Genomic DNA, 26,320 nt, shown 5'->3' on the forward strand with positions numbered 1-26,320 from the left:
AGAGAAAAAAATATTGCAATATATAGTTCTCATTTGTATTTTAACTACAATAATTGGTTTATTTATAATATTCTTACAGCAAAATTACAATTCTAATGCTTACGCACATTTTGTTGTTTTTATTTCACACCTGGTTTGGCACAGCACCTTTGAATTTAAAACACCTTTGAATTTAATTGATAGAACTGCTATATGTATAAATCCATACAAATATGTATGTCTTGACTAAAGAATAAATGAATAGCCTATGAAGTCACTTAAACTGGGGGAATGAAATCACCTAATCAAAACTATAGGCCAACTAAGTACTAAGTAATATCTAGTGTCTGGGTTTGGTATGGAGCTTTATGATGAGTAGTGGAGCAGCCACTCAAGAGTGCAGTGCAAGGCTCCATAGTCATAGCCTACACAACACAGAGCACCTCAATTCAAGTGTTTTATTTATCAAATCAAATGCACATTATAACACATACTGTTAGATCAATGAAATTCTTACGACATGGCATGCAACAACCATATAGCAAGCATAAAATTGTGTGAATATAAACATAATACAAACAAATATAAAGAATATAAAAATAGCTATCAAAAACATGCAAGCACTGATAAGCTACGTTTATGTTTATCTATTTTGTGTTAAGCATATCGCCTATTTGTTACTGCAATGATTTTAGTAATATATCCTCATACCATAAGCAAAATAACAACATAATACTCAAATGTATATTAACTGTGTATAACTTACCAATAGCAGAGTTCAATCGGTGGCCGATGCACTGTAGCCTTGTCCATCTGTTCAACTCAGCAGCTTTGATGATATTGGTCCCACTATCTGTGGTGATGCAGACCTGACTGACATCATTTTCCTGAAGCCAACGTTTTCTACTGTACTAAACGGCATCATGTCTTATGTCTTAATATCGTGTAGACTGTTTGTCATAAGGCATGAATGCAGCCATCCGTGTTTGCTTCATGCGTTTCTCTTTTAACACAGCTGGTGATGGGGATGGAGTGGCGGTGATATTTCAGGGACAGGTTGACTCTCAGAATATTCTATTGGGTGGAACTACTTCAGATGGTGGAACAGATTTGATGTGTTCCTGTTGCTAGTCGGCAACACTCTCTGGCATATTTTGCAGCACACTGAAACCTGAAGTTTATCAGAGCTTAGATAGCCAAACCACTTCCATACCACTGAATTAGTTTTTTCTCTCTTATCAACTATTTCATCTGCTTTCTCCTCACTTGTGGAAGCTTGTTCAGTCGCATTTGTACTGTGGTTCGGGGTACTCATTTCGTAGCTAAAACTTGCCATGTTGGAGCTTAGCCTACTACTGCTGAGCATTGGCTGTGTGCTTGTGGTGTACATCATCACACATGTAGCCAATTGTGCTCTGCTCTGTCTGCTCGGCTTGAATACAATGAAGTGATGCCTGCACCATGAATGTCAGTCAGTGAGAAATGTTTTAATGTATGTCGAAATATTGGAAATGTGTTTAAAAATCATATCACCGTTATTCCCTGCGATGGATTGGCACCCTGTCCAGGGTGTACCCCGCCTTGTGCCCGATGCTCCCCGGGATAGGCTCCAGGTTCCCCGTGACCCTGAAAAGGATAAGCGGTATAGAAGATGGATGGATGGATGGATGGATCACTGTTATTGAAAAAAATTATATCGCGATATATATTGATATTGAATTATTGTCCAGCCCTAAACTAAATTAGGGTGAACTATGCAAAAGTGGGACAGTTTTTGTTAGATTCACCATGACACAATGACAAAAGCTTTATATTGCTAGGCTTACATTTTTTTGTAAAGACACAACCCTCCTAAAAATGTAAATGCATATGTCTTTTCACTGAAAGAGTAGAACCCCAATTCCAAAAAAGTTGTGTAAAATGTAAATAAAAACAGAATGCAATGATTTGCAAATCTCATACACCCATATGTTATTCACAGTAGAACATAGGAAAGATATCAAATGTTCAAACTGAGGAAATTTACAATTTTAAGGAAAAAATAAGGTAATTTTGAAAAGTTGGGATGGGGGCAACAAAAGCTGGTAAAGTAAGTGTTACTAAAAAGAAACAGCTGGAGGAACATTTTGCAACTAATTAGGTTCATTGGCAACAGGTCAGTAACATGATTGGATATAAAAAGAGTATCTGAGAGAGGCAGAGTCTCTCAGAAGAAAAGATGGGATGGAATTTGAATGGAAGCATATTTTGCTCTAAAACCTGTATATACTTTTCAGCATTGATGGTGCCTTTCCAGATGTGCAAGCTTCCCATTCAATAGGCACTAATGCACCCCCATACCCCTAGAGATGCAGGCTTTTGAATTAAGCTCAGATTTTTTTTAAAAAAAAAAAAGCCGGAATGGTCCCTCTCCTCTTTAGTCCTCTTTAGTTTAGAGGATGCAGTGTCCATGGTTTCCAAAAAGAATTTCGACTCGCATGACCACAGAACAGTTTTCCATTTTGCCTCAGTCCATTTTAAATTAGCTTTGGCCCAGAGAAGACAGCGGCATTTCTAGATCATGTTCACATATGACTTCGTCTATGCATGTTAGAGCTTTAACCAGCATTTGTGGATGGCATGTCAAACTGTGTTCACAGACACTGAGTTCTGGAGGTGTTTCTGAGCCCATGCAATGATTTTCATTATAGAATCAAGCTTATTTTTAATGCAGTGCCACCTGAGAGCCTGAAGATCACGAGGATGCAATATTGATTTTCACCCTTTTCCCTTGCACACAGAGATTTCTCCAGATTCTCTGAATCTTTTGATGATATTATGTACTGTAGATGATGAGATATTCATAGTCTTCGCAATTTTACATTGAGGAACATTATTCTGAAATTGTTCCATAAATTGTAGGTGCAGTTTTTCGCAGATTGGTGAACCTCTGCCCATCTTTACTTCTGAGAGACTCTGACTCTCTAAGATACTCTTTTTATACCCAATAATGTTACTGACCTGTTGCCAATTAACCTCCAGCTGTTTCTTTTTAGTAACATGTACTTTTCCAGCCTTTTGTTGTCCTGTGCCAATTTTTTTTGGAGATGTTTCGGCCATCAAATTCAAAGTTACCTTATTTTTTTTCTTAAAATGGTACATTTACTCAGTTTAAGCATTTGATATGTTTTCTATGTTCTATTGTGAATAACATATGGGTTTATGAGATTTGCAAATCATTGCATTCTGTTTTAATTTACATTTTACACAGCATCCCAACTTTTTTGGAATTGGGGTTGTATTATTTTGGTCTCTCAATTAATCAATGCTGATGGTCACTTGTATTCTTATTCAGAGTTTTTGAATATGTACAATATACCTGTCACTCCACGAAAGTTTGATATTGTTATGAATGCTATTCCTTAAGGGGCCATAACACTTCTCAAAGGCTCAGCTAGATCCCAGGATTCTTTGCCAGTAGCTCATCCTATTGATACTATGATTTAGAATATCTGTTTTTTATCTAAATCTTCTGGTCAGAACAGGAGAATTGGACAACTATTTCAGAATGAAATATATTCCCATACATTGTGTCATACTGGAATGGCCAATTTGTCAACATTCCATGGAAGAAAGTGTGGACTTTGTCATCTAAATATTTAATAACCAATAAGGTTAAGGTATGCATCTTACAAATTACTTAATCTTTTCTATCCTGTTAAGCTCTACTTGAAAAAAAAAAGATGTTCCCAGATAATGACTCATTATGTTCCTTTTGTGGTGATCTCTTCTGGGAATGCACATATACAACTTTACTCTGGAAAGATTTCTGTATCTCTGTATATATACAGTGGCAAGAAAAAGTATGTGAACCTTTTGGAATTTCATGGTTTTCTGTATAAATTTGTCATAAAATGTGATCTGATCTTCATCTAAGTCAAGGGTATTGACAAATATAATGTGTATAAAATAATAACACAAAAAAAATTCAGATCTTTCATGTCTTTATTGAGAACAACCAAAAAAAACCTCATAATGCTTGTGGAAAAAGTATGTGAACAATTGAGTTAATGACCTCAAAAAAGCGAATTGGAGTCAGGTTTTAGCATACCCGGAGTCTCGTTAAGAAAATGAGTTTGGAGGTGTGGACTACAGCTACTTTGACTGATAAAAACCCCTCAAACGTTTGGAGTTTGCACTGCACAAGAAGCACATGCTTATGTGAGTCATGCCTCGCCAAAAAGAGCTTTCAGAGGATCTACGATCAAGAATTGTTGATTTACATAAAGCTGGAAAGGGTTACAAAGTGTAACAAAATTCACCAGTCTACAGTTAGGCAAACATTCTACAAATGGAGACAGTTGGGACTGTTGCTACTCTACCAAGAAGTGGACGCCCAGTCAAAATGACACCAAGAGCACAATGAAGACTCATCAATGAGGTAAAGAAACAACCCCGAATGACAGCCAAAGATTTGACTGCATCATTGGAACTGGCTAACATCTCTGTTCATGAGTCTACAATACGTAAAACATTGAACAAGCAGGGTATCTACGGCAGGACACCACGAAGGAAGCCACTGCTTACTAAAAAGGACATTGCTGCACAGCTGAAGTTTGCAAAAGAGCACACTGACACTCCACAGTGGTATTGGCAAAATGTTTTGTGGACTGATGAAACTAAGATTGAACTATTTGGAAAAACCACACAGCACTACATCTGGTGTAGAAAGGGCAAGGCATATAATCATGAAACCATCATCCCAACCGTAAAATATGGTGGAGGAAACATCATGATTTGGGCCTGCTTTGCTGCATCAGGGCCTGGCCAACTTGCAATCATTGAGGGGAAGATGAATTCCCAAGTATATCAGACAATTCTTCAGGATAATGTGAGAATACCTGTACGTCAGCTGAAACTGTGTAGAAGTTGAGTGATGCAACAGAACAATGACCCAAAATACCGGAGCAAGTCCACAACAGAATGGCTTCAGAAAAAAAAATCCACCTTTTGGAGTGGCCAAGTCAGAGCCCAGACCTCAACCCAATGGAAATGCTATGGAATGACTTGAAGAGAGCCATACACATGAGATGTTCAAAGACTATGACAGAGCTAAAGCAGTTCTGACAGGATGAAATGGCTAAAATTCCTCCTGAATGATGTGCAGGTCTGATCCACAGCTACAGGAAGCGCCTGGTTGAGGTTATTGTTGCCAAGGGGGGTCAACCAGTTATTAATTCTAAGGTTTCACTTACTTTTCCCACTGCCATTTTGAATGTTGAATGAGTTCAATAAAGACATGAGGGATCAGATTTTTTTGTGTGTGTGTTATTTTAGGCACATTATATTTGTCAATACCCTTGACTTCGATGATCAGATCACATTTTATGACAAATTTATGAAGAAAACCATGAAATTCTAAAAGGTTCACATACTTTTTCTTGCCACTGTGTGTGTGTGTATGTGTTATATATAAAATCTCTGGTTGAGATTCATATCACATCTGGACAAAAAATAGGACCGAATGAAAGGATTAACTCATCATTACATCATTGATACGTTGATAACACTTTCACGTTGACTGCTAGTTTTTATAGACAGCTTTAATGACAAATACGTGTGTATAATTAAAAAGGGAGTGTGATAATTAATTGTATCTAAATTGCCTGATTAGCCAAGCCGGTAACTAAAATACAATATAAGCACTAATATTAATGGTATTTATGTATTTGTAAATTATATTTAAAACAGTACACTTTTATGAAAACATTTGCAGCTGTTTTGTAAAAAAGTGTCATTATGTTCGGACTGAGTTCTCGTTGCTTTAACAACGCTTTAACCAGCAGGTGGCGCCAACGTGTGGTGTTTCGAGTGCTTCAAAAAATTATTTTGCTAAGCAATTGGTTCAACTGATTCAGAGTTTAGAAAAGCTTCGTTTCTCCCATCACTAGGGGCGCTTCTCATTTCTTATTTGTGCATCCTCATTTCCTTTCGTTGTGTCTTAGCTCCACCCCTTTAGGATGTTAGGGAAGGATGCTAGGATGAGATGTGGCAGATGTAAGGGAGGAGGGGAATTTAAAAGTGTCTCAGATTTTTCAACAAGAAACACTTCTGCGCCTCGTTCCTAGCTCCTCTGAAAGCTTCCTCACGCCTCTTTCCTCATGGTGCAATTAGAGAATTGATATGTCCTTCAAGATGGTTGATGTTGATCGATTTCCGGTTCACGGGCTGGAGGAGCGAGGAAACAAAGAAGCATCAATTTGAGTATTGAGAAGCACCCCTGGATTACCTCACTGCGCTTCAGGGATCTGACGTTATATTGTTGGAGCTTGGTTAATAACAACATACTTTTTAAAGCAAAATGCACTGATAGTATGTTGTCTGGGTTATTCAACAATGAATTGATGAACAATACATAAATTATCTCATCTTGTGTGCAGCTTTGCACATCCAAACATGCAAGGATCAAATAATTACAACACTCTTTGTAAGCATATTATTTAATTATATTTCACACAAAATTCTGAGGACTTTTTTTGTTTGCGATTGTGGCAGATGTAAAGGAGGAAGGGAATTTATACATGCGTCAGGGCTGCGTCCGAAATCGCGTACTACCTTACTACACAGTAGGCGAAAAGCAGTACGCCAGAGGGGTAGTATGTCCGAATTCCCTTTTTTTCTTTTCTGTTTTTTTTTTTTTTTAATTTTTGAGCAGGCGAGAAATACACGGATGGTGTACTGCTTCCTGCGAGATTTTGCAGTATGCAACCGATACTGCACCTTTGCATCGGCAACAAACTCAAACAAAAAGTCATTTAATGTTATGGAATTTTGTGTGAAATATAATTAAATAATATGCTTACAATGAGTATTGCAATTAATTGATCTTTACATGTTTGGATATGCAAAGCTGCACAAAAAAATGCGTTAATTTATGTATTGTTTTTGTTCATTGTTGAATAACCCAGACATTTCACATACTATCGGTGCATTTAGCTTTATTAAGAATGTTGTTATTAACCAAGCTCCAACAACATGCACCAATTTGAGTATTGAGAAGCAGCCTGTTATCGCTGCACATCGCGAGAATGAAGTTTTTCCGCGAGCTTGTGCGAGATTACGTGCAACACGCAAACTACCGCGCATGCGAGTTTAAGCTTAATGCGGCAACTTTTCACAGCGTCGACTATTTACGTTACACGGGAGCAAATTGGGAGATGCCATTAGCTTAGCATTCAGTTCGAAAAGGAAGCCGAGTTTCCGCTTTACGTGTAGAGCTAAACGTCGAGGGCGAAAAGACTCCCGCTTTTTGGAAAAAGAAACGCCCGTTTAATGTTTAATTTCACTACCGATAGGTCGTCTGCCGAATTAATTTAGCGCGGATTCATTTCATGTGCCGGAACTGGAGGTGTAAAACGACGGCGCAGGCGCGGCGAGTTTAGCCGAGACTACCGGCATGGCCAGGGACTACGATTACCTCTTCAAACTGCTCATTATCGGCGACAGCGGTAAGCAACGCCGCGGATGTGGCAGGGGAAGTAGGCCTAACTGCGGGCTCACGTTAACCTGATCATTTGCATGATTGTGGATCATGTAACGCAACGCGGGAGATCCGTGTGCCGATCACTAAACAGCCTTTAATTATCTTTTGCGTTAATATTTTCTTGGTGCAAGCCGAGAACTTTTTTTTTTTTAAACAGGACTTGGCAGATCAACCAACCAGGCCGGATGTGTTAGTTAACGCTTCCTATCAAAAGCATACTTTCATATACAGTTGCCTACCAACAGGATTAATTGTCTAGTAGCACCATATTTTCATTTGGAAAACAGAGTAGTAGAACCAGAGGCAGTGCAGAGAGAGGATACAGTGTAAGATGAAGAAGCACAGCATCAACTCAAACAAATGGGCTCGTATCTGTGTCCTCGCCGAATATATACATTTGCGTCCTCAATGAAAATGATAACTTCTTGTTGGAAATAGTTACCCCATGAGTCTTGTGTCCTCTAGAACTGTTCTCTGTCTGTCTGTCTGTCTGTCTATTCAAGTAGCTTTATTGGCATGGTAAAGGATTTACATTTCCATAGCATTGGTAAGATTTAACATTCACATGCAATTAAAAAAAAAAGGTTTGATAAAATAATAGCAATAAAAGAATAAGACAATACACAAATCGTTTGAGCGTTTTGTATATGTTTACAGTGCTTATGTTTATTGTGCGGTTCGTGGTCCTGTTCCACTGATTACTCTAATTTTGGGACAGGACTGCACTCACTCTGCACATGCACACGCTCACTCTGCACATACTCACGCTCACGCTGCACATGCTCACGCTGCACATGCACACGCTCACTCTGCACACACTCACTCTGCCCAGTCAGGTTTGAGCATGCTGAGGTTTCTCCTAGCAGGTTTGGGAGTTTGTTCTTATTCGGCATCAGATTGAAGTCTTTTTCATGGGTTATGAAATGGGGGAAAAATGTTTCCCTAATTTGTGTATAATTAGGGCACGTTGTGAAAAAGTAAAGTTCTGTTTCCACTTCATATTTGTGCAGTGGGAGTACAGCCTGTCTTCTTTTCCTAGCCAGGTCTGTCGGTGTCTGCCCGTCTCTGTGGCCAGGTCATGTTCACAGAGTCTGTACAGGGTCAAGACTTTTCCTAGTTTTGGGTCAGTCACTGTGCTCAGGTAGTCTGCCAGTTTATATTCTCTGTTTAGAGATAGCATAATTTACTTTGTTGAGCTGTTGCATATGTCCAGTGTTTGATATTTTTCTTTTTGTCTTTTAATAATTTGATTTGGTCTGGGGTTTGGCTGGACATGTCTTGAATTGTAAAGTCAGCTCTAAGACCCACTTGCTGAGGAGGCTGCAGGGTTAGCTCTTGGTATCTCAGTGCTTTGTGAGGGGGGGTCTCTATATCACAATTTTTTTAGGTGAACATGGAATTTAATAGCTATTTATTTATTTTTTAGTGGGTACAGTCCTAATGTCTGCTCTGCAGGCATTAATTGGAGTTTTTCATTGTACCTGTAGTATATTTTTGCAGCGTTCTGCCTGCAGAGTCTCTACTGGGTGTTTATTGGGTTTTGAGTGGACCCCAGACCTCATGTCCATGGAGCACAATGGTTTTATAGAACTGATTAATTATAAATAAATAATTATATTATTATTTTTAACCAGATTCTGGTTGGGATGTCAATTTTTTATATCTATCTGAATAGCGTAAAAAGCTCTTTGTGCTTTTTCTCTCTGGTCGTTCACAGCCTTATTGAAGTTTCCTGTGTTGTTGATGTTTATACCGAGGTATATGTTGTTCTGAGTGTGTTCAACAGGCATATTATCTAATTTGAAATTATCATGTTAATCTTGACGACTGTGTGTTTTTCGGAATATCATTATTTTAGTCTTTTGGGTTAACTGACAGAGCCCATGTCTCACAAAAGGTGTAGGAGGTCTAGATGCTGCTGTATACCTTCTCTTGTGGGTGACAGCAGCATCAGATCAATTGTGAACAGGAAGCATTTGACTTCACTGTCTAGTAGAGTAAGACTGGGTGCTGCAGACTGTTCCAGGGCCCTTGCTGGTTCGTTGATGTATAAATTGAATAGGGTGGGACTCAAGCTACAGTCCTGCCTCACTCCATGACTCTGAGGGAGGAAATCTGTGCATTTGTCACCAATTTTAAATGCCACTTTGTTGTTCGTGTACATAGGTTTGATTTGTTGTATGTTTTTCCTCTGATTTTCTCTCTCTCTCGGGGAGAGAAGGTGCGAGTTCAGATGTAAGGCATAGCACAAAATGTATCATTATAATTGTACTTATGTATTTATAGTGCATTACCTACTAAATATAATATAGGCTATATCTCTTTCTACATGAGAATACATGCAGACTAACCTCCTTGAGAATTTGGATTAAGAGCTTTGTCGTTAATGTTTTCTTTGTGTGGCTGTTAACCCTAGCAACTGAGCTGTTGGTTTTTGTGGTTGCAGATTGTGCAGATTTCCTCCGGTAGCAGATGACTTTGAAGTCTGAAAAAAGCTCAGCATTGCCAGCTGCCTCATCAATGCACAAAGATGTATTATATTATTACATATTCGACTTGTGTCCATTACATTTACATTTTACATTTATTCACTTAGCAGACGCTTTTATCCAAAGCGACTAACAAATGAGAAAAATACAAGCAAAATACATCCAACAGGCTTATACATTGGGTAACATTAGGGCTGTGACACTGTTCGTACATTGCTTCTGGCTCTGGGCCAGCCACAGACTGGGTCTAAAATAGTGAGCAGACACACACTGCACACACTCCTATGTTCATACATAGGCCTTAGTGTTCCCATGCAGATGCATGCCCAGTGTGGCTTATTATTTAGGCCTTAGATGAGATCCAGCCTGAAGAAAGTGCCCTAATGATATGGTCATTTGTTATAGCATAGAGTTAGCCTGGTCTCAGGAAAAGTTGGTACTTTTTGTTGTTAGTATTTGGACCATATTTAGTGTTTCAGTGTCATTATATGATTATGTTTATAATAAATATCTGCTGTTGATTGCATAAGTATTCACCCCTGTTGAGGTAAAATCTCTAAACAGTTCTGTGCAACTGTGTGCCATCAGAAATCACGTAATTGGTTTAAGGATGTCTACATGTGTGCAGCTGAAGTGTCACATAATCTCAATATAAATACGCCTGTTCCTGGAAGACACTGGAGGGTTCTACAAAAGTATCAGGATTTGGTTATTAAAAAATCTCAAACCTTGGACATCTACCAAATTATTTAATCCATTATTAGAACAGGAAAGAATATGGCTCAATTGGGACTCTGCCTAGAGGCAGAGGAGGCTGTTCACTAAAAGTCAGTAACCAGGTAAGGAGTCAGAAACAAAGAATTAACCTTACCAAAATGGCAGAATTCAATTCAGTTTTATTTGTATAGAGCTTTTAACAATGGACAGTGTCCAAAAGCAGCTTTACAGAAATATATAAATTCATGATTTAGACTTTAAATGTATGAATTTATCCCTAATGAGCAAGCCAGAGGTTCACTGATGGAGACTTGAGTACAAAACCAAGAGTTTGTGGCAACTGCAGTCCTAAAGCTATCCTGGTGTAACTGTTCATATGAATTGAGGTCCAAAGCCATCTTTATGGTTTTTAAATGGTACCATCCTCAGTAATCTCAATGATCTTTAGGCTGCACCATGTGGGGCCATCCTCAGCAGCATGTGCCTTCCAATTGGTGAGAACTCCAATCAGAACTAGGGCATCAGGATGGATCAGGCAGGTCCGGAGAGCAGAAGGAGTCAGGATCACTGTTGTCTCAGGAGTATCATGTGTAGCTCGACAGAAAGAGAGCGAAAGATTATTAGGTATGCTTATTGTCCCGTATTGTTTAAGGTTAATGTACTTTGCGTGAGTGCAAGCAGGGACTCCAGCAAGACTTGCTATGACAGCATAACTAAAAGGGAGATCTAGAAGGTAACACAGACATGAGGGCACCTTGGGAAATAAGGCGGCCAGCCACTCCACCATCAACAAACCTGGGTGAACGCGTGAAGGGGGGGGGGGCGACAGCATCCAAACTTCCCAGTCCACAACAACATTCTGTACCCGAGTTCTCTACATCTGCTCCTTTACCTAAGAAAAAAAACTATTCACAAAATGCTTGACTAAACAAATATATTTTCAGCCTGGACTTGAACACTGGGAGACGATGGCTGCATCTGAAATTGTGTACTACCATACTACACAGTAGGCGAAAAGCAGTACGCTTGAGGGGTAGGATGTCTGAATTCTCAGTAGGCGTGAAATACCTGGATTTCGTACTGCTTCTGGGGAGATTTTGCAGTATGCAACTGATGGACACTATGCGAGTCAGAAATCCCATAATGCAATGGGACTGGTGCGGATGAGCTCAGAAAAAAACACAAAAGACAGTGCGTCGGCTCTTTTTAAGTATTAAACCTTGGTTAAACAGGACTTGTTTAACAATACTTGAATAAATTGTTAACTTTTTGAAGGTTTAGAAAAGAAAACAGTTGTTGCAACATTTGAAACCTTTTTTTTTGTGATCTACATTATGCCGTAGCCAGAACAACGACGAATTTACCTCGGCCTGTTAACTCTGCCCACATTAAATTGCTAATTCACTTAACTTTCCTGATGGGCATTTTGCCATTAGTGTGAGTGCTTTAATCTGGTGGTCCCTTTTTTGTGTGTTTTATAATGAAGTCGAAGGTCACACGACAGTGCCAAAATGGTGGATGTAGTATGTCCGGGATTGTATTCATACTACACACACACTCTGATTAGTGCGTACTGTTTCAATGGCCATGCAGTAGGTACTGTCAGAGTACGCGATTTCGGAAGCAGCCTGTATCTGATTCCCGAACACTAATTGAAAGGCTGTTCCATAACTGTGGGCTTCGTAAAATAAAGGTCTTCCCCCTGCTGGAGCCTTCACTATTAGAGATACCAACAAATAGCCTGCACTGGGTGGCTGTGGCTCAGGTGGTATAGCAGGTTGTCCACTAATCGTAGGGTTGGCGGTTCGATTCCCGGCCCACATGACTCCACATGCCGATGTGTCCTTGGGCAAGACGCTGAACCCCAGGTTGCACCCTGTTGGATTTCCATGTATCTCAGGAATCCAAATCTCAGATTAAGGCTTTCAGACCTCCGTCAGCCCTTTCAGCCTGTTCTACTATTACTTCTATTAACTTTTAGTTCTGTGCTGCTATGAGCTAGAAAGTGTGGTTTACCGTAGAGTTCAGGCCTGGAGAGTCCGAATGAACACACACAGACACATATGAATGTTCACAGAGACTTCTGGTTTATTCATTCAAAACAGAAGTATTTATACACATTGTACACATTGATAACAGCAGTGGGTGGACGGTTTCTACTGGTGCAGGTGCCAGCCAGATAGACGAAACAAAACATACAGCACACTATGAAAATAAGTCTTTTCAAGAGACAGAAAATATATGTGCCAGCTATAAGAAAGGATGGCAGTTGATCAGCTTATTTAAAGAGGTAATTAAATGTATACATTCATCATTTCATCAGGTATTTAATAGCACAGAGACCCACACACAGAAACTACAACCCAGTATTCCCCGTATCCAAGGTGTCTTAATACAGTTCAAAATATGAGAGTACATGATATAAGAGAATTTCCTTTCACTCCTGAAGGCAAGTTAGCGCCTTGCATGGCAGCTCTGCTACCATTGGTGTGTGTGAATGGGTGAATGAGACACAATGTAAAGCGCTTTGGATAAAAGCGCTATATAAATTTTACCATTTACCTTTTGGTTGAAGTAGGCGTGGTGGATCGTGAAAGACCAAAAGTTCGCTCAGGTACTGTGGTGCAAGACCATTTAGTGCTTTATAGGTCACCAGTAGTACTTTATAATCAATGCAAAATTTTTCTGGGAGCCAATGCAGTGTGGATAAGATAGAGGTGATGTGGACGTATCTTCTGGTTCTAGTAAGGACTCTAGCAGCTGTATTCAGGACTAACTCAAGCTTGTTAATGCCCCTACTGGAGCAGCCAGACAGTAAGGCATTACAATAATCCAACCTAGAGGTGACAAACGCATGAACAAATTTTTCTGCATCATGTAGTGACATTTCTTATCTTAGCAATATTTCTGAGATGAAAGAAGGCTATCCTAGTAATGTTATCTACATGAGCGTCAAATGAAAGTGTCAATAATGAGTCAATAATTGCACCAATGTCTTCAGAATGACTTCAGTGCAGTGCAGCATAGCATGACTAATTCCCAAGCCTAATAAGAGCTAAAACCAATTATACTGTGGTTAGATGAGTGTAAACTAAAATGTTTTCATGAAGAGAGCCAACCAGTTAAAATTACACTGTAGGCTCATCTGTTTATCTACTATCTCAATTTTTAAAACTTGTTCCTGTTTTCTTTGCCACAGGTGTAGGGAAGAGCAGTCTTCTACTGCGCTTTGCAGACAACACATTTTCAGGTACCAGTATGCTCCATTTATAATTTTAATATTATATTTTATTCAGATTGACCAGTAAAATGCATAACACTTGAGGGTTCTTCTCCTTATACTGGCTTGAATATATACAGTCATGTGAATATATACAGTCATGTTAAAAAAAAAAAATAGGTACACTCTGTGTGTGTGGTTTGAAAAAAAAAAAGCAAACATTTCATCCTCTTTGAAACCATGCCTATTAACCTCTTAAAGCTCTTGTAAAATTAGCCTAAAGCGCCTATCCAAGGCATACCCAAAGTAAAATTAAAGCTGTTCTTGAACCATTTGGAGTACATGCATGGTTTTGGTCTCTTTTGAAAGATGACACACTGAAGTTTTTTCCCCCCAGACTCAGAATCATTGGTAGTGCTACTGGTATTTAATAGAAGTTTGAACACATTGAAATAGAAGGGTTTTTTTTCCACCTACTTTTTTTTTTGCATATAGATGACTGTAGACAAGTGCATAGGTTTGATTTTGACATGGGTGGGGACATAAAATCAGTTCGTGGACACAGAGACAACAACATGTACCTATTCAAAGCTTTCATTTCAAACACACATGGATGAACCATACAGTACATCTGCCTAACATTTGTCACAATACTGAATCTCACTGCTAACATATCACCATTCATTGTTCGGCCTCAACTGTGACCCTGCACCTGCCTCTCTTCCTGCTCTTTCCAAGATACTACCTGTCAGGACTGCTTCTGTCACCTGACCTGACAAAATAACTCATTGAAGCTTGTCACATGAACATCGAGGGAAAACATATATGGCTTAGTTAAGTGTTATTATTGCCATCATTGTTGACTCTACACATTGGAAATTGAGAAAATATTTTAAGTGATTTACACTTTGACTTGTTGTAAAGTAGTTCCTTATGTCTGTGTGTGTGTGTGTATGTGTGTGTGCCAGTTAGACTAATTTGGTGATATACTGAGTCAGGGTGGTGGCCAAAAACAGAAAGGTGGGCATTAGGAGCTACTTTACAAATCAAAGTGCACACACACAAACTAATGTTTAGGCTCGTCACTCATCCCGTTAATATGGGATTGTCACGCATTGAAAAAATGCACTGTCCCTGAATGAATATGAGACACGATTGATTTGTCCTGCATTTTCGTGTACAGAACTGTTAGTATAAGGATGGTGTCTTCCTCACGTACTGGTAACCTGCATGATGCACATCTAGTTGACGGAGCTTTGGCACTTCGTACAACCAGATGTAGATACGGCCTCAAATGTTAGGAAGAAATGGCAAAGCCAATCCTATTAGCGACGTGGGTTAGGGAGGCGGGACTCATAGTAGAGAACGAGATCTGTTAACCGTTTGTGTACCTCAAATTGTGCTGCTGCCTGTCTTGGCCAGACTTTTCCTGCTTAAATAAAAGTTAAATAGAAAAAAATAATAAAAACCACAAGATACCAACAGACAACAGTGGTTATATAAAAATGTATTTTAATTGTTTGATCAAAATTATTTCTAGGAACAATTCAGTAGTCGCTGGATATTGGTAGGGACATGTCCCTAACGTCCCAGCTAAATTTGATGCCCCTGCCTGCAGATGACTACAACTGGAAGCTATTAGCTGGAAAACATAATTGGACCACAGCATGAAGCCTTTCCTAGTCCAAGTTCAAATTTGATAATACCAAAGAAAATTAATATTTTACACCTTTTTCTAATGGTATGTCCATGCTTTTTACCAAAATCACCTTTTAGAGACTCCAAAGGGCCCTTGGTAACCATGTACACATACCTAGGATAAAAAGGCTACTACTCTTGATTTTTCTCATAATTTTGGGCACTAATGAAAGGTGACACTAAGAGCTATCATATTACATATCCAGCAATCTACAAAGTGTGTGTATTTGTGTAAACATTATATATATTTGTGTGTGTGTGTATTAATTGTATAAAAATCATATAGTCATAGTGCTCTCCACTAATATTGGCACCCATGGTAAATATGAGCAAAGAAGGCTGTGAAAAATTGTCTTTTAACTCTTTGATCTTTTGTTTAAAAAATTCCCACAAATACTCTGCTCTCATGGATCTCAAACAATTGCAAACGAAACACAGGTTTATATAAAAAAAAATCTTTGTTAAATATAGGTGTGTAACAATTATTGACGCCCTTTTAGTCAATACTTTGTGCTACCTCCCTTTGCCAAAATAACAGCCCTGAGTCTTCTCCTATAATGCCTGATGAGGTTGAAGAATACAGGAGAATACAGGGATCTGAGACCATTCCTCCATATAGAATCTCTCCAGGTCCTTTAAATTCTGTGGTTCATGCTGGTGGACTCTCCTCTTCAGTTCACTCCACAAGTTTTCTAAGTCACGGGACTGGAGTGGCCATGGCAGGACCTTGATTTTGTGGTCAGTAAACCATTTTTGTGTTTTTGATGTATGTTTTGGATCATTGTCCTGCTGGAAGATCCAACCACGGCCTATTTGAACCTTTCTGGCAGAGGCAGTCCATGTTGCCATGTATCCTAACAAAATGTCCAGGTCCTCTGGCAGAAAAACAGCCCCAAAACATTAGTCACCATATTTAACCGTGGGCATGAGGTACTTTTCCATATGGCTACCTCTCTGTGTGTGTCAAAACCACCTCTGGTGTTTACTGCCAAAAAGCTGTATTGTGGTTTCATCTGACCATAGAACCCAATCCCATTTGAAGTTGCAGAAGTGTCTGGCAAGCTGAAGACGCTTCAGTTTGTTTATGGATGAAAGTAGAGGCTTTTTTCTTGAAACCTTTCCAAACAACTTGTGGTGATGTAGGTGACTTTGGATTGTAGTTTTGGAGACTTTTTGACCCCAAGAACCAACTAACTTCTGCAGTCCTCCATCTGTGATCCTTGGAGATTTTTTGGCCACTCAAACCATCCTCTTCACAGTGCGTTGAGACGATATAGACCTACGTCCTTTTCCAGGTTGATTCATAACATTTCCAGTTGACTGGAATTTCTTAATTATTGCCCTGATGGTGGAAATGGGCATTTTGAATGCTTGTACTATTTTCTTAAACCCACTTCCCATTTTGTGAAGCTCAACAACCTTTTGCCGCACATCACAGCTATATTACTTGGTCTTACCCATTGTTATGAATGACTAAGGGAATTTGGCCTTTGTGTTATCTCATATTTATACCCCTGTGGAACAGGAAGTCATGGTTGAACAATTTCCTGTTCCTAGTCACCCAGGTTTACTGAAATGTAAAATGTCAATGGGAATATACTTCAAATATATTTTTCTCATATAAATTCATAGGGGTGTCAATAGTTGTTGCACACTTATATGTAACAAAGTGAATTGTGTGGTGGTGTTGTTGTTGGGTTTTTTTTGATAAACCTGTGTTGTGTTTGATATCCAAGCAGAGTTTTTTTTTTATTTTTAATTTTTTTAAGGTTTAACAATAAAGACAATTTTTCACAGCCCTCTTTCCTCATATTTACCAAGGGTGCCAATATTAGTGGAGGGCACTGTGTATATGATATCAGAATTTTTCGCTAATAAATTTTGGTGCCAGCCAACATGTCTGGGAATGGTAAAGTTTACAGGACAATCAGTTCGTTTCGGTGTTTATTTTGCACTGTAACGTTTTGGACTATGCTTAGTACGTGCGGTTGTGGCGGCGGGGGTGTGGTCGAGTGTCTGCTGTGGATGGAGAGGAGGTGGCTCGATCCAGCAGGTAAAGCATGATTCCTGTGTTAGATTAGCCCGAGTTAGATTTACGTGTGTGTGTGTTTGTTTGTGCTTTTAGTGACCCCCGTAATGAGAGGGATGATCACCACAAAGATGTGTGTGTGTGTGTGTGTGTGTGTATGGTTGAATGAGTCTGCTGAAAAGTGAAAGTAAAAATAGAGAATAAAAAGGCCTTTTGCCTCGTCCTCAGCCTGCCTCCCGTCGCCTCATCCCCAATCCAGAAGTGTTACAGTGATACTATTTAAAATAACAAACGGCAGTCATGGAATTAGCGTCTAATAAAACCAACATTCAAAACAAAAACAAGGCGCAGCAAAACATTAAACTTCAGTTTGCCACATACTTTTTCGTTTACAAAGAAATATTAAAATAATGAAAATCGTATCACTTCCCACTCTAATTTGTTTCTCCTTATTTTTGTGACTATTTTCTGTGATTTATCATGGCAAAGAAGTACTCTGCTGCCGAAGTGAAATCGAATGTGTCCAGTCTGAAGCTTGAGAAGCGCATCAGTCTGCTGACCTTCTCCTCCTGAAGGTGGCTACACAAGGCTGTTTTGATGCGAGCCAATCAGAGTACACATTACAGGAGAAGCATGTGAAATAAAATAATTGCGCAGACACAGAGACCTTATTTAGGTGTGCAATTGCGAACATACTTTGTCTAACGCATGTCTGCTTTGTGTTAATATTTTTACCGGACATTGTGTCCGACAATTTTTGATTTTTTCGGATATTTTGAATTTTTAACTGTCAAAAAACAGTATTTACCCGCTAACGGAAACTCTGATATATATCAATGAGGGGTAAAAATTCTCATACAGTTGTTGTGTTGTGCAGGTAGTTATATTACCACTATAGGAGTTGACTTCAAGATCCGAACAGTAGAGATCAATGGTGAGAAGGTGAAGCTACAGATCTGGGACACAGCGGGCCAGGAGCGCTTCCGAACCATCACCTCCACGTGAGTAACAACAACCAGCACAGTAATGTTTGACATGTGATCATATTCAGTCAATAAATTAGTGGATCTTAAAGACACTTGCTCTAGAACTGGAGTCTGCTTTACTTGATTGTAGGATGCTATGAAAATGTACATTTTTAAAAACCATACAGTTCATGAGGGTTTGTGGTATTGAAGTAACTTAAACATGTTTTCACTGAGGGCATTAATTTACAGAACACACTGTCACATCAATACATGCATTAAATTGTTTGGCTTCAGAAACTGCTAGAATTTTTTAAAGCATGTTTGATATTAGGATTTTTCTCAGTCTTTTGTGGTTGATCAACACTATAAAAATATATATATTTTTTTTTCAACGTGGTCTGCAGAATCGATTCTACAGCAGTTGCAATCATTACATGTCACTGTTCTCCTTATTTGCTGTGACCATTGGCAATAGACATACCACGTTTCCTCATACACGAAGCACAGCGAGTCTGTAGAAGATAAAGGGGTGAAACAATTGGCCTCATTTATCAGTCTTAGTAAAGTTGTGTGTAAATGTTTGTGCAAACGAAACTACAAATTTCTGCTGGATTTACACATTTCAGAAACACTGATTTTCTTTGTACTTGCACATGTATATGTTGTTGAATTTAATTTAAGGGTGATTGGCAAAGCATATACACGGAACAGCTGATTTGCCTGTAATGATGCCCACAAAACTGCAAAAAGTTCAAGTGCACAAACAGCTTTGAGCATGAAACAATTGATCAGGGTAAAGCCTGGAAAACAGAACTTGAATTTTTTTTTTGATGCATTACAATGTCAATAAAAAATATGTAATGATGTATTAATAATAGCAAGGGTGTGTTAAATGCTTTATGAGCTTCTCCATCTTTTTTAATACTTTGTTGCAAAATCATTTACAGTCAATGACTGCCTGAAATCTGGAACCCATAGACATTCACCCAACAGATGCTGGGTTTCTTCCCTGATGCTCTTGACAGACCTTTACTGCAGCTCTTTACTGTCAAGAGCATCAGGGAAGAAACCCAGCATCTGTTGGGTGAATGTCTATGGGTTCCAGGCTTCAGGCAGTTCATGCTTGTTCTTGAGGCATTTTGCCTTCAGTTTTGATTTCAGCAAGTGAAATATTCTCAACTGAATTCAGATCAGGTGATTGACCTGGCCATTGCAGAACATTCCACTTCTTTGCCTTAAAGACTTGGGTTGCTTTTGGAGTATGCTTTGGGTCATTGTCCATCTGCAGTGTGAAGCGCTGTCCAATGAGTTGAAGCACTTGGCTGTAATCTAAGCAGATAATATAGCCCTATATATTTTTATATTCTATCCTATATTCTTTTATTTTCTATTCTAATTGGTCAATTACTTTTGGTCCCTTAAAAAAGGGAGGGGGGACCACATATAAAATGTACTTTAATTTCTACACTGTTCATCTGATTTGGATGTAAATACCTTCAAATATGAAAACCTGGAAGTCTGTACTTCAGCTCCAATATACTGTGGTAGACAACTAAAATAAACAATAAATTTATCAATGTTCAAATATTGATGGCGTTGACTGAACATTGTCTTTGAAGTTTAGAAGTTTGGTCAATGAATCATGATCTCAATTCTAAGCCAAAAAAATCATGATTTCTATTTCATTGAGACTCATGCAGCTCTATTCAGGGGAGCTGTATCATGGCTGACCCTGCGCTCTGACCCCAGCTTCCTGACATGCTGGGGTATGCGAAGAAAAGAATTTCACTGTGCTTTATATGTGTGATCAGTAAAGACTCATTATCATTTTCATTATTCTGTATGAGTCCATGGCTCAGCTGCAAGTATAGCTGCTGTAATGTTTCCTGTATGATGTTCCAAGCTGGAGCTGAGTTCAGTCAGAACAACACCTAAAAATTAAATTGTTTTTGGGTTTGTTTTGTTTTGATCATGATCCAAGGTGATTCATTTCTGATATTAGTCTATAAAATTGTAAAGTATGTGAACAAAACATTTATTAGTAGTATACACAGTGCATCCGGAAAGTATTCACAGCACTTCACTTTTTCCACATTTTGTTATGTTACAGCCTTATTCCAAAATGGATTAAATGAATTATTTTCCTCAAAATTCTACAAACAATACCCCATAATGACAACGTGAAAGAAGTTTGTTTGAAATCTTTGCAAATTTATTAAAAATAAAAAACAAAAAAAAACACATTTACATAAGTATTCACAGCCTTTGCCATGACACTCAAAATTGAGCTCAGGTGCATCCTGTTTCCACTGATCATCCTTGAGATGTTTCTACAACTTGATTGGAGTCCACCTGTGGTAAATTCAGTTGATTGGACATGATTTGGAAAGGCAAACACCTGTCTATATAAGGTCCCACAGTTAACAATTCATGTCAGAGCACAAACCAAGCCATGAAGTCCAAGGAATTGTCTGTAGACCTCCGAGACAGGATTGTATCGAGGCACAGATCTGGGGAAAGGTACAGAAACATTTCTGCAGCATTGAAGGTCCCAATGAGCACAATGGGCTCCATCATCCATAAATGGAAGAAGTCTGGAACAACCAGAACTCTTCCTAGAGCTGGCCGCCAAATTGAACGATCGGGGGAGAAGGGCCTTAGTCAGGGAGGTGACCAAAAACCCGATGGTCACTCTGACAAAGCTCCAGCGTGTCTCTGTGGACAGAGGAGAACCTTCCAGAAGAACACCTTCCAGAAGAACAACCATCTCTGCAGCTATCCACCAATCAGGCCTGAATGGTAGAGTGGCCAGACGGAAGCCACTCCTCAGTAAAAGGCACATGACAGCCCGTCTGGAGTTTGCCAAAAGGCACCTGAAGGACTCTCAGACCAATGATTGAACAAAGATTGAACTCTTTGGCCTGAATGGCAAGCGTCATGTCTGGAGGAAACCAGGCACCACTCATCACCTCGCCAATACCATCCCTACAGCAAAGCATGGTGGTGGCAGCATCATGCTGTGGGGATGTTTTTCAGTGGCAGGATCTGGGAGACTAGTCAGGATCGAGGGAAAGATGAATGCAGCAATGTACAGAGACATCCTTGATGAAAACCTGCTCCAGAGCACCCTGGACCTCAGACTGGGGTGAAGGTTCATCTTCCAACAAGACAACGACCCTAAGCACACAGCCAAGATAACAAAGGAGTGGCTACAGGACAACTCTGTGAATGTCCTTGAGTGGCCCAGCCAGAGCCCAGACTTGAACCCGATTGAACATCTCTGGAGAGATCTGAAAATGGCTGTGCACCGACGCTCCCCATCCAACCTGATGAGGCTTGAGAGGTCCTGCAAAGAAGAATGGGAGAAACTGCTCAAAAATAGGTGTGCCAAGCTTGTAGCATCATACTCAAAAAGACTTGAGGCTGTAATTGGTGCCAAAGGTGCTTCAAAAAGAATTGAGCAAAGGCTGTGAATGCTTATGTAAATGTGCTTTTTTTTGTTTTTTATTTTCAATAAATTTGCAAAGATTTCAAACAAACGTCTTTCATGTTGTCATTATGGGGTATTGTTTGTAGACTTTTGAGGAAAATAATGAATTTAATCCATTTTGGAATAAGGCTGTAACATAACAAAATGTGGAAAAAGTGAAGTGCTGTGAATACTTTCCGGATGCACTGTAAACATGAATTGTAAATGGTGCAGAATTATTGATTTGTTCTTAGTTACTCAAGCTAAAATAATGTAACCACAACTAGCTAACAAAAAAAGGAGCTATAAAGGCAACAAATAATTCACCATTATTTTCTTTACTTAATTATTAGCTTCTATAGAATATTCCTAATAACCTGAGTCTCTTGTGTAAGCTTTTTGTGTTTGTGCATATCAAATGGCTGTTGTTTGCTAATTGTATGCTGCTACTTGGGTCGTTTTGATCCTTCCCATTAGTGCTGTATTACTTTTTCCTGGACTGTGAATAAAATCTATAAATCATAATGAATGCATTTTTATGCATTCATTCATCTTCAGTAAATGCTTTTTCTTCGCAAGTGTTGCGTTATGGAAATTGACTAGAACAAATAGTTAATTGGGTCAAAGTCCAATTTGAAGCAATTGTTAAAATCTTCTTAAAATGAATAAATGTTAATTCATGATGTTAATTCCCATGACACAGACTATTTTCTCTCTCTCTCTCTGTGTCTCTCTCTCTCTCACAGGTATTACAGAGGAACCCATGGGGTCATAGTGGTATACGATGTTACCAGTGCCGAATCTTTTGTCAACGTTAAACGATGGTTGCATGAAATTAATCAGAATTGTGATGACGTATGTCGAATATTAGGTAAGGTTGATCCTGTTCCTCTTTGTCATAAATTACACACCTACAAAATACAATTATTACAAAAATGCTCCAAAGAAATAGGAAAAAATATTCAAACCAGAACCCCTAAAAGTATTTCTATAGTGGTCATCACTTTTACTTTCTTTTGATTGGTCAGTGCAAGACCAGCTGTAATATAGAACTCTAGCACAGCCTTAGTAAATCAAAAGCTTGCTTCCTAATGTGCCTTTGTTGCTCTTTGTTTTTAGTGGGTAATAAGAATGACGACCCAAACTCTAAAGTTGTGGAGACAAATGATGCACAAAAGTTTGCAGAGCAGATGAGCATCCGCCTGTTCGAAACAAGTGCAAAAGAGAACATTAATGTGGAGGAGGTGAGTGATTTGTAATGCGTTTTAAAGTTCAATAAAACCACCAGAGTGCTACAGGAAAATACAGTATGTTCAAGAACAACAGCAGTCTGGTTCAGAACTCTTTTATTGATGTTAGACTATGGAGCTTTTAAGTGATTTTTTTAAATTGAACTTGTACATTCATTATGGGAAGTACGTAGACAGTAGATAATTGTTTGTACAGTACCAGTATATTTTTGCCAGTTGTTATGCCATTGACAAACCACGACACCAACCATATAACCATCATGTAACAAATATGGTTTGTGAGGGCTTTTATTAATAGTATAAATCTGAACTTTGTGGTAGTAGTGGCATAGTGAACTGCAGTAACTGGTTGTGTGCACATTTTCTTTGTGTCTCTTTATGTAGATGTTTAGCTGCATCACGGAGCTGGTGTTACGGGCAAAGAAGGAATCTGTGGCCAAGCAGCAACAGCTGCAACAAAATGATGTTATTAAGCTCAGCAAGAACAGCAAACGAAAGAAAAAGTGTTGCTAGTTGATCTCAAACCTGACCGCAGCACTCACTCCAGAATCCCTATAGAGAAAAGGACTATGATCACCTAAATTAAGAGTGGAGAAAGCTTAATAAAGATAATCGTGAAATGCAAAAGAGAAAAACATGTCCCTTTTGGACATATACAAATCATGAAGACTTTTTAAAGAAAATGTACAGATTTTATTAGAATTAAGGAATTTTTAAGTGGGAATTCAATAGATGTGGTATTTAATAAAAGATCCTCCTTCTTTCTTGAAGGACCTGCAAGCTGACATGTTCACTGTAATGTGCAGATTTTTATATGCACAGAGTTATTCAGCCATGTCTGTCTTTTTTCTGTTTCTCTTTGGGTCTCCATCTCAGGAGTGTGTTTCTTTTTCTTTTTTGTTTATGGAATAGATTTATTTTCTAGAAAGAGTGAAGAGAAAAAGCAGTTTTTCTCCGAACATGAAATCTTAGATGCCAACAACTCATGATTTTTCACCTTTATGAAGTTGACAGAAACAAAGAATTACTTTGATTTGTATATCCAGTGACACTGGTGGTGCAAGTTTTTTGTTCTTGTGGATTTTTTTTTTTGTGTGTGTGCTCCCCAAGGTTTTTTTTTTCCTGGTATCTGCAGTATAAGCACACAAAATCAGTGCCATAGTGGACTGGTGTCATTCTTTAATGTTGCCATGCTAATGCATATGGCACTGCCAAATTGGAAGACTTGTTCTGGTGTGAATCTTCATCACAGAGGTCTGAACATTCATATCATCTGCCACTGTTTTCCATGTTCAGTCTTCTAGCTCTCCTTTTCTCAAGATGAACACTCTTTACCCGTGACTGAACAAGACTAAACAGTTTCCACCAGGTAATCAGAAACAACTATTTGATAGTTGCAGGAAATTCTGAGAAGGAGAAATGATGCTCATTAAACATCCTGCTTCAGAGTGACTCATTTTCTGTTTGAGGAAGGAATTGAACTAAAAGGTCATGTAAAAAGTAAAAGTATTGAGTCTTTATATCTATATAATTGCAGTTGAACTTGTTCTCTTCACACAACCTCATAACCTTAATCCACTATAATTAGAGCTAAATACCCAGAATCATTTCTGTATTAATGGCAGGTTGGTTTGATGTTCTACAAGGGCCATGTAGTGACCCATTAAACCAAGTAAAGGAATCATGGCAACATGTCTATCTGACTTTTTATCCATTATGCACGTGTGTGTGTGTGTGTGTGTGTATGTATGTGTATATATATATATATATATATATATATATATATATATATATATATATATATATATATATATATATATATATATATATATATAATGTGTGTAAATACACATTTTAAGCTATCTCTTTTCATCAGATTTAATCTATATGATCTCCATATTTGCACGTAGCCATGCGAGTGTGTTTGTGCTAGGAAGCACTTTCAGATGTGGTTCTGCTGTACACTGGAGTAAAGAAAATATCCTGAATCTCTTTCCCCTAATGAAGTAAAATGATAATAAATATTTTAAGTGGATTAACATTTGGCACAAACACTTGTCTGTGTGCCTTTATTTGCCTGAATCTTCTGCTGAATGTTTTCCAGTGCCAAATTACTTTTATTTCCTTGACTTATTTTCTGAGTGTCAGCAGTGATGACACTTTAAGACATTCTTGCATATTCATTTTATTATATCACATGATGATACACATTTACTGTATACTTTTCATATAATGAATGTTTTTTTTGTAAATTGTATGTTGTACACTAACTATATTATCTTGCATGAAAACTAAGAAATTTGGATCATATAAAAACCAAATGCTTCCATAAGTGGCCTTACATATGAATTATTCTCAAATTCTAAAGATGTGGAAAATTACCTAACATTTTTGCCATACGCTGAAGAAATTTGGGTTTGAGATCTAAAGATGAGCAGACAGATCAGAATTTCAGCTCTCATTTCCTAATCTAGATGTGTTAAATGGAACCCCGACTATAAAGACTTGTAGGCCTTAACATGCAATAATTGCCCGCTCCTACTAAAATACATTGTTAGAAACACGTGAAAAATGTATTACTTTAAAAATCCTTAATGTTTAATACATATTTTAACCTACGGAGGCCCACATTACATTACATGCGCAATTCAGTCTGAGTCGATGACGTAAAATGGTTGCACTTGAGCATTCTGAACCACACTCCAGCATAGCAACATTAAACAAAAAGAAGTTACTAGCCCCTGCAGCAGGAAAAGAATGCCACACTGTGCTGCTTTTGGTTGGAATTTTCAAGTTCTTGTGTGCTGTGATACACGGGATATCTAAATATAATCAAACCCAAAGCATCTTGTTAGTGAGTTTTTCTGTATATTCTCATAACGTAAAGCACCTAGCCAAGGCATATCCAAAGTAAAATTAAAGCTGTTTTTGAACCATTTGGATTACATGCATGGTTTTGGTCTCTTGAAAGGTGGATTA

General features: G+C 38.5%; 1 protein-coding gene across 1 annotated transcript; it reads left to right on the plus strand.

Annotated features, from left to right (window-relative positions):
* The first annotated feature begins 6,005 nt into the window (after positions 1 to 6,005).
* rab35b (RAB35, member RAS oncogene family b) lies at positions 6,006 to 25,101 on the plus strand. The gene is made up of 6 exons (XM_053624869.1): positions 6,006 to 7,466; positions 13,907 to 13,957; positions 18,532 to 18,655; positions 22,838 to 22,962; positions 23,211 to 23,335; positions 23,726 to 25,101. The coding sequence occupies exons 1-6, from the start codon at positions 7,415 to 7,417 to the stop codon at positions 23,852 to 23,854; spliced, it is 606 nt and encodes a 201-aa protein (XP_053480844.1). The 5' UTR covers positions 6,006 to 7,414; the 3' UTR covers positions 23,855 to 25,101.
* The last annotated feature ends 1,219 nt before the right edge of the window (positions 25,102 to 26,320 follow it).

This window comes from Ictalurus furcatus, chromosome 5 (genome assembly GCF_023375685.1).
Source record: "Ictalurus furcatus strain D&B chromosome 5, Billie_1.0, whole genome shotgun sequence".
Taxonomy (NCBI): domain Eukaryota; kingdom Metazoa; phylum Chordata; class Actinopteri; order Siluriformes; family Ictaluridae; genus Ictalurus; species Ictalurus furcatus.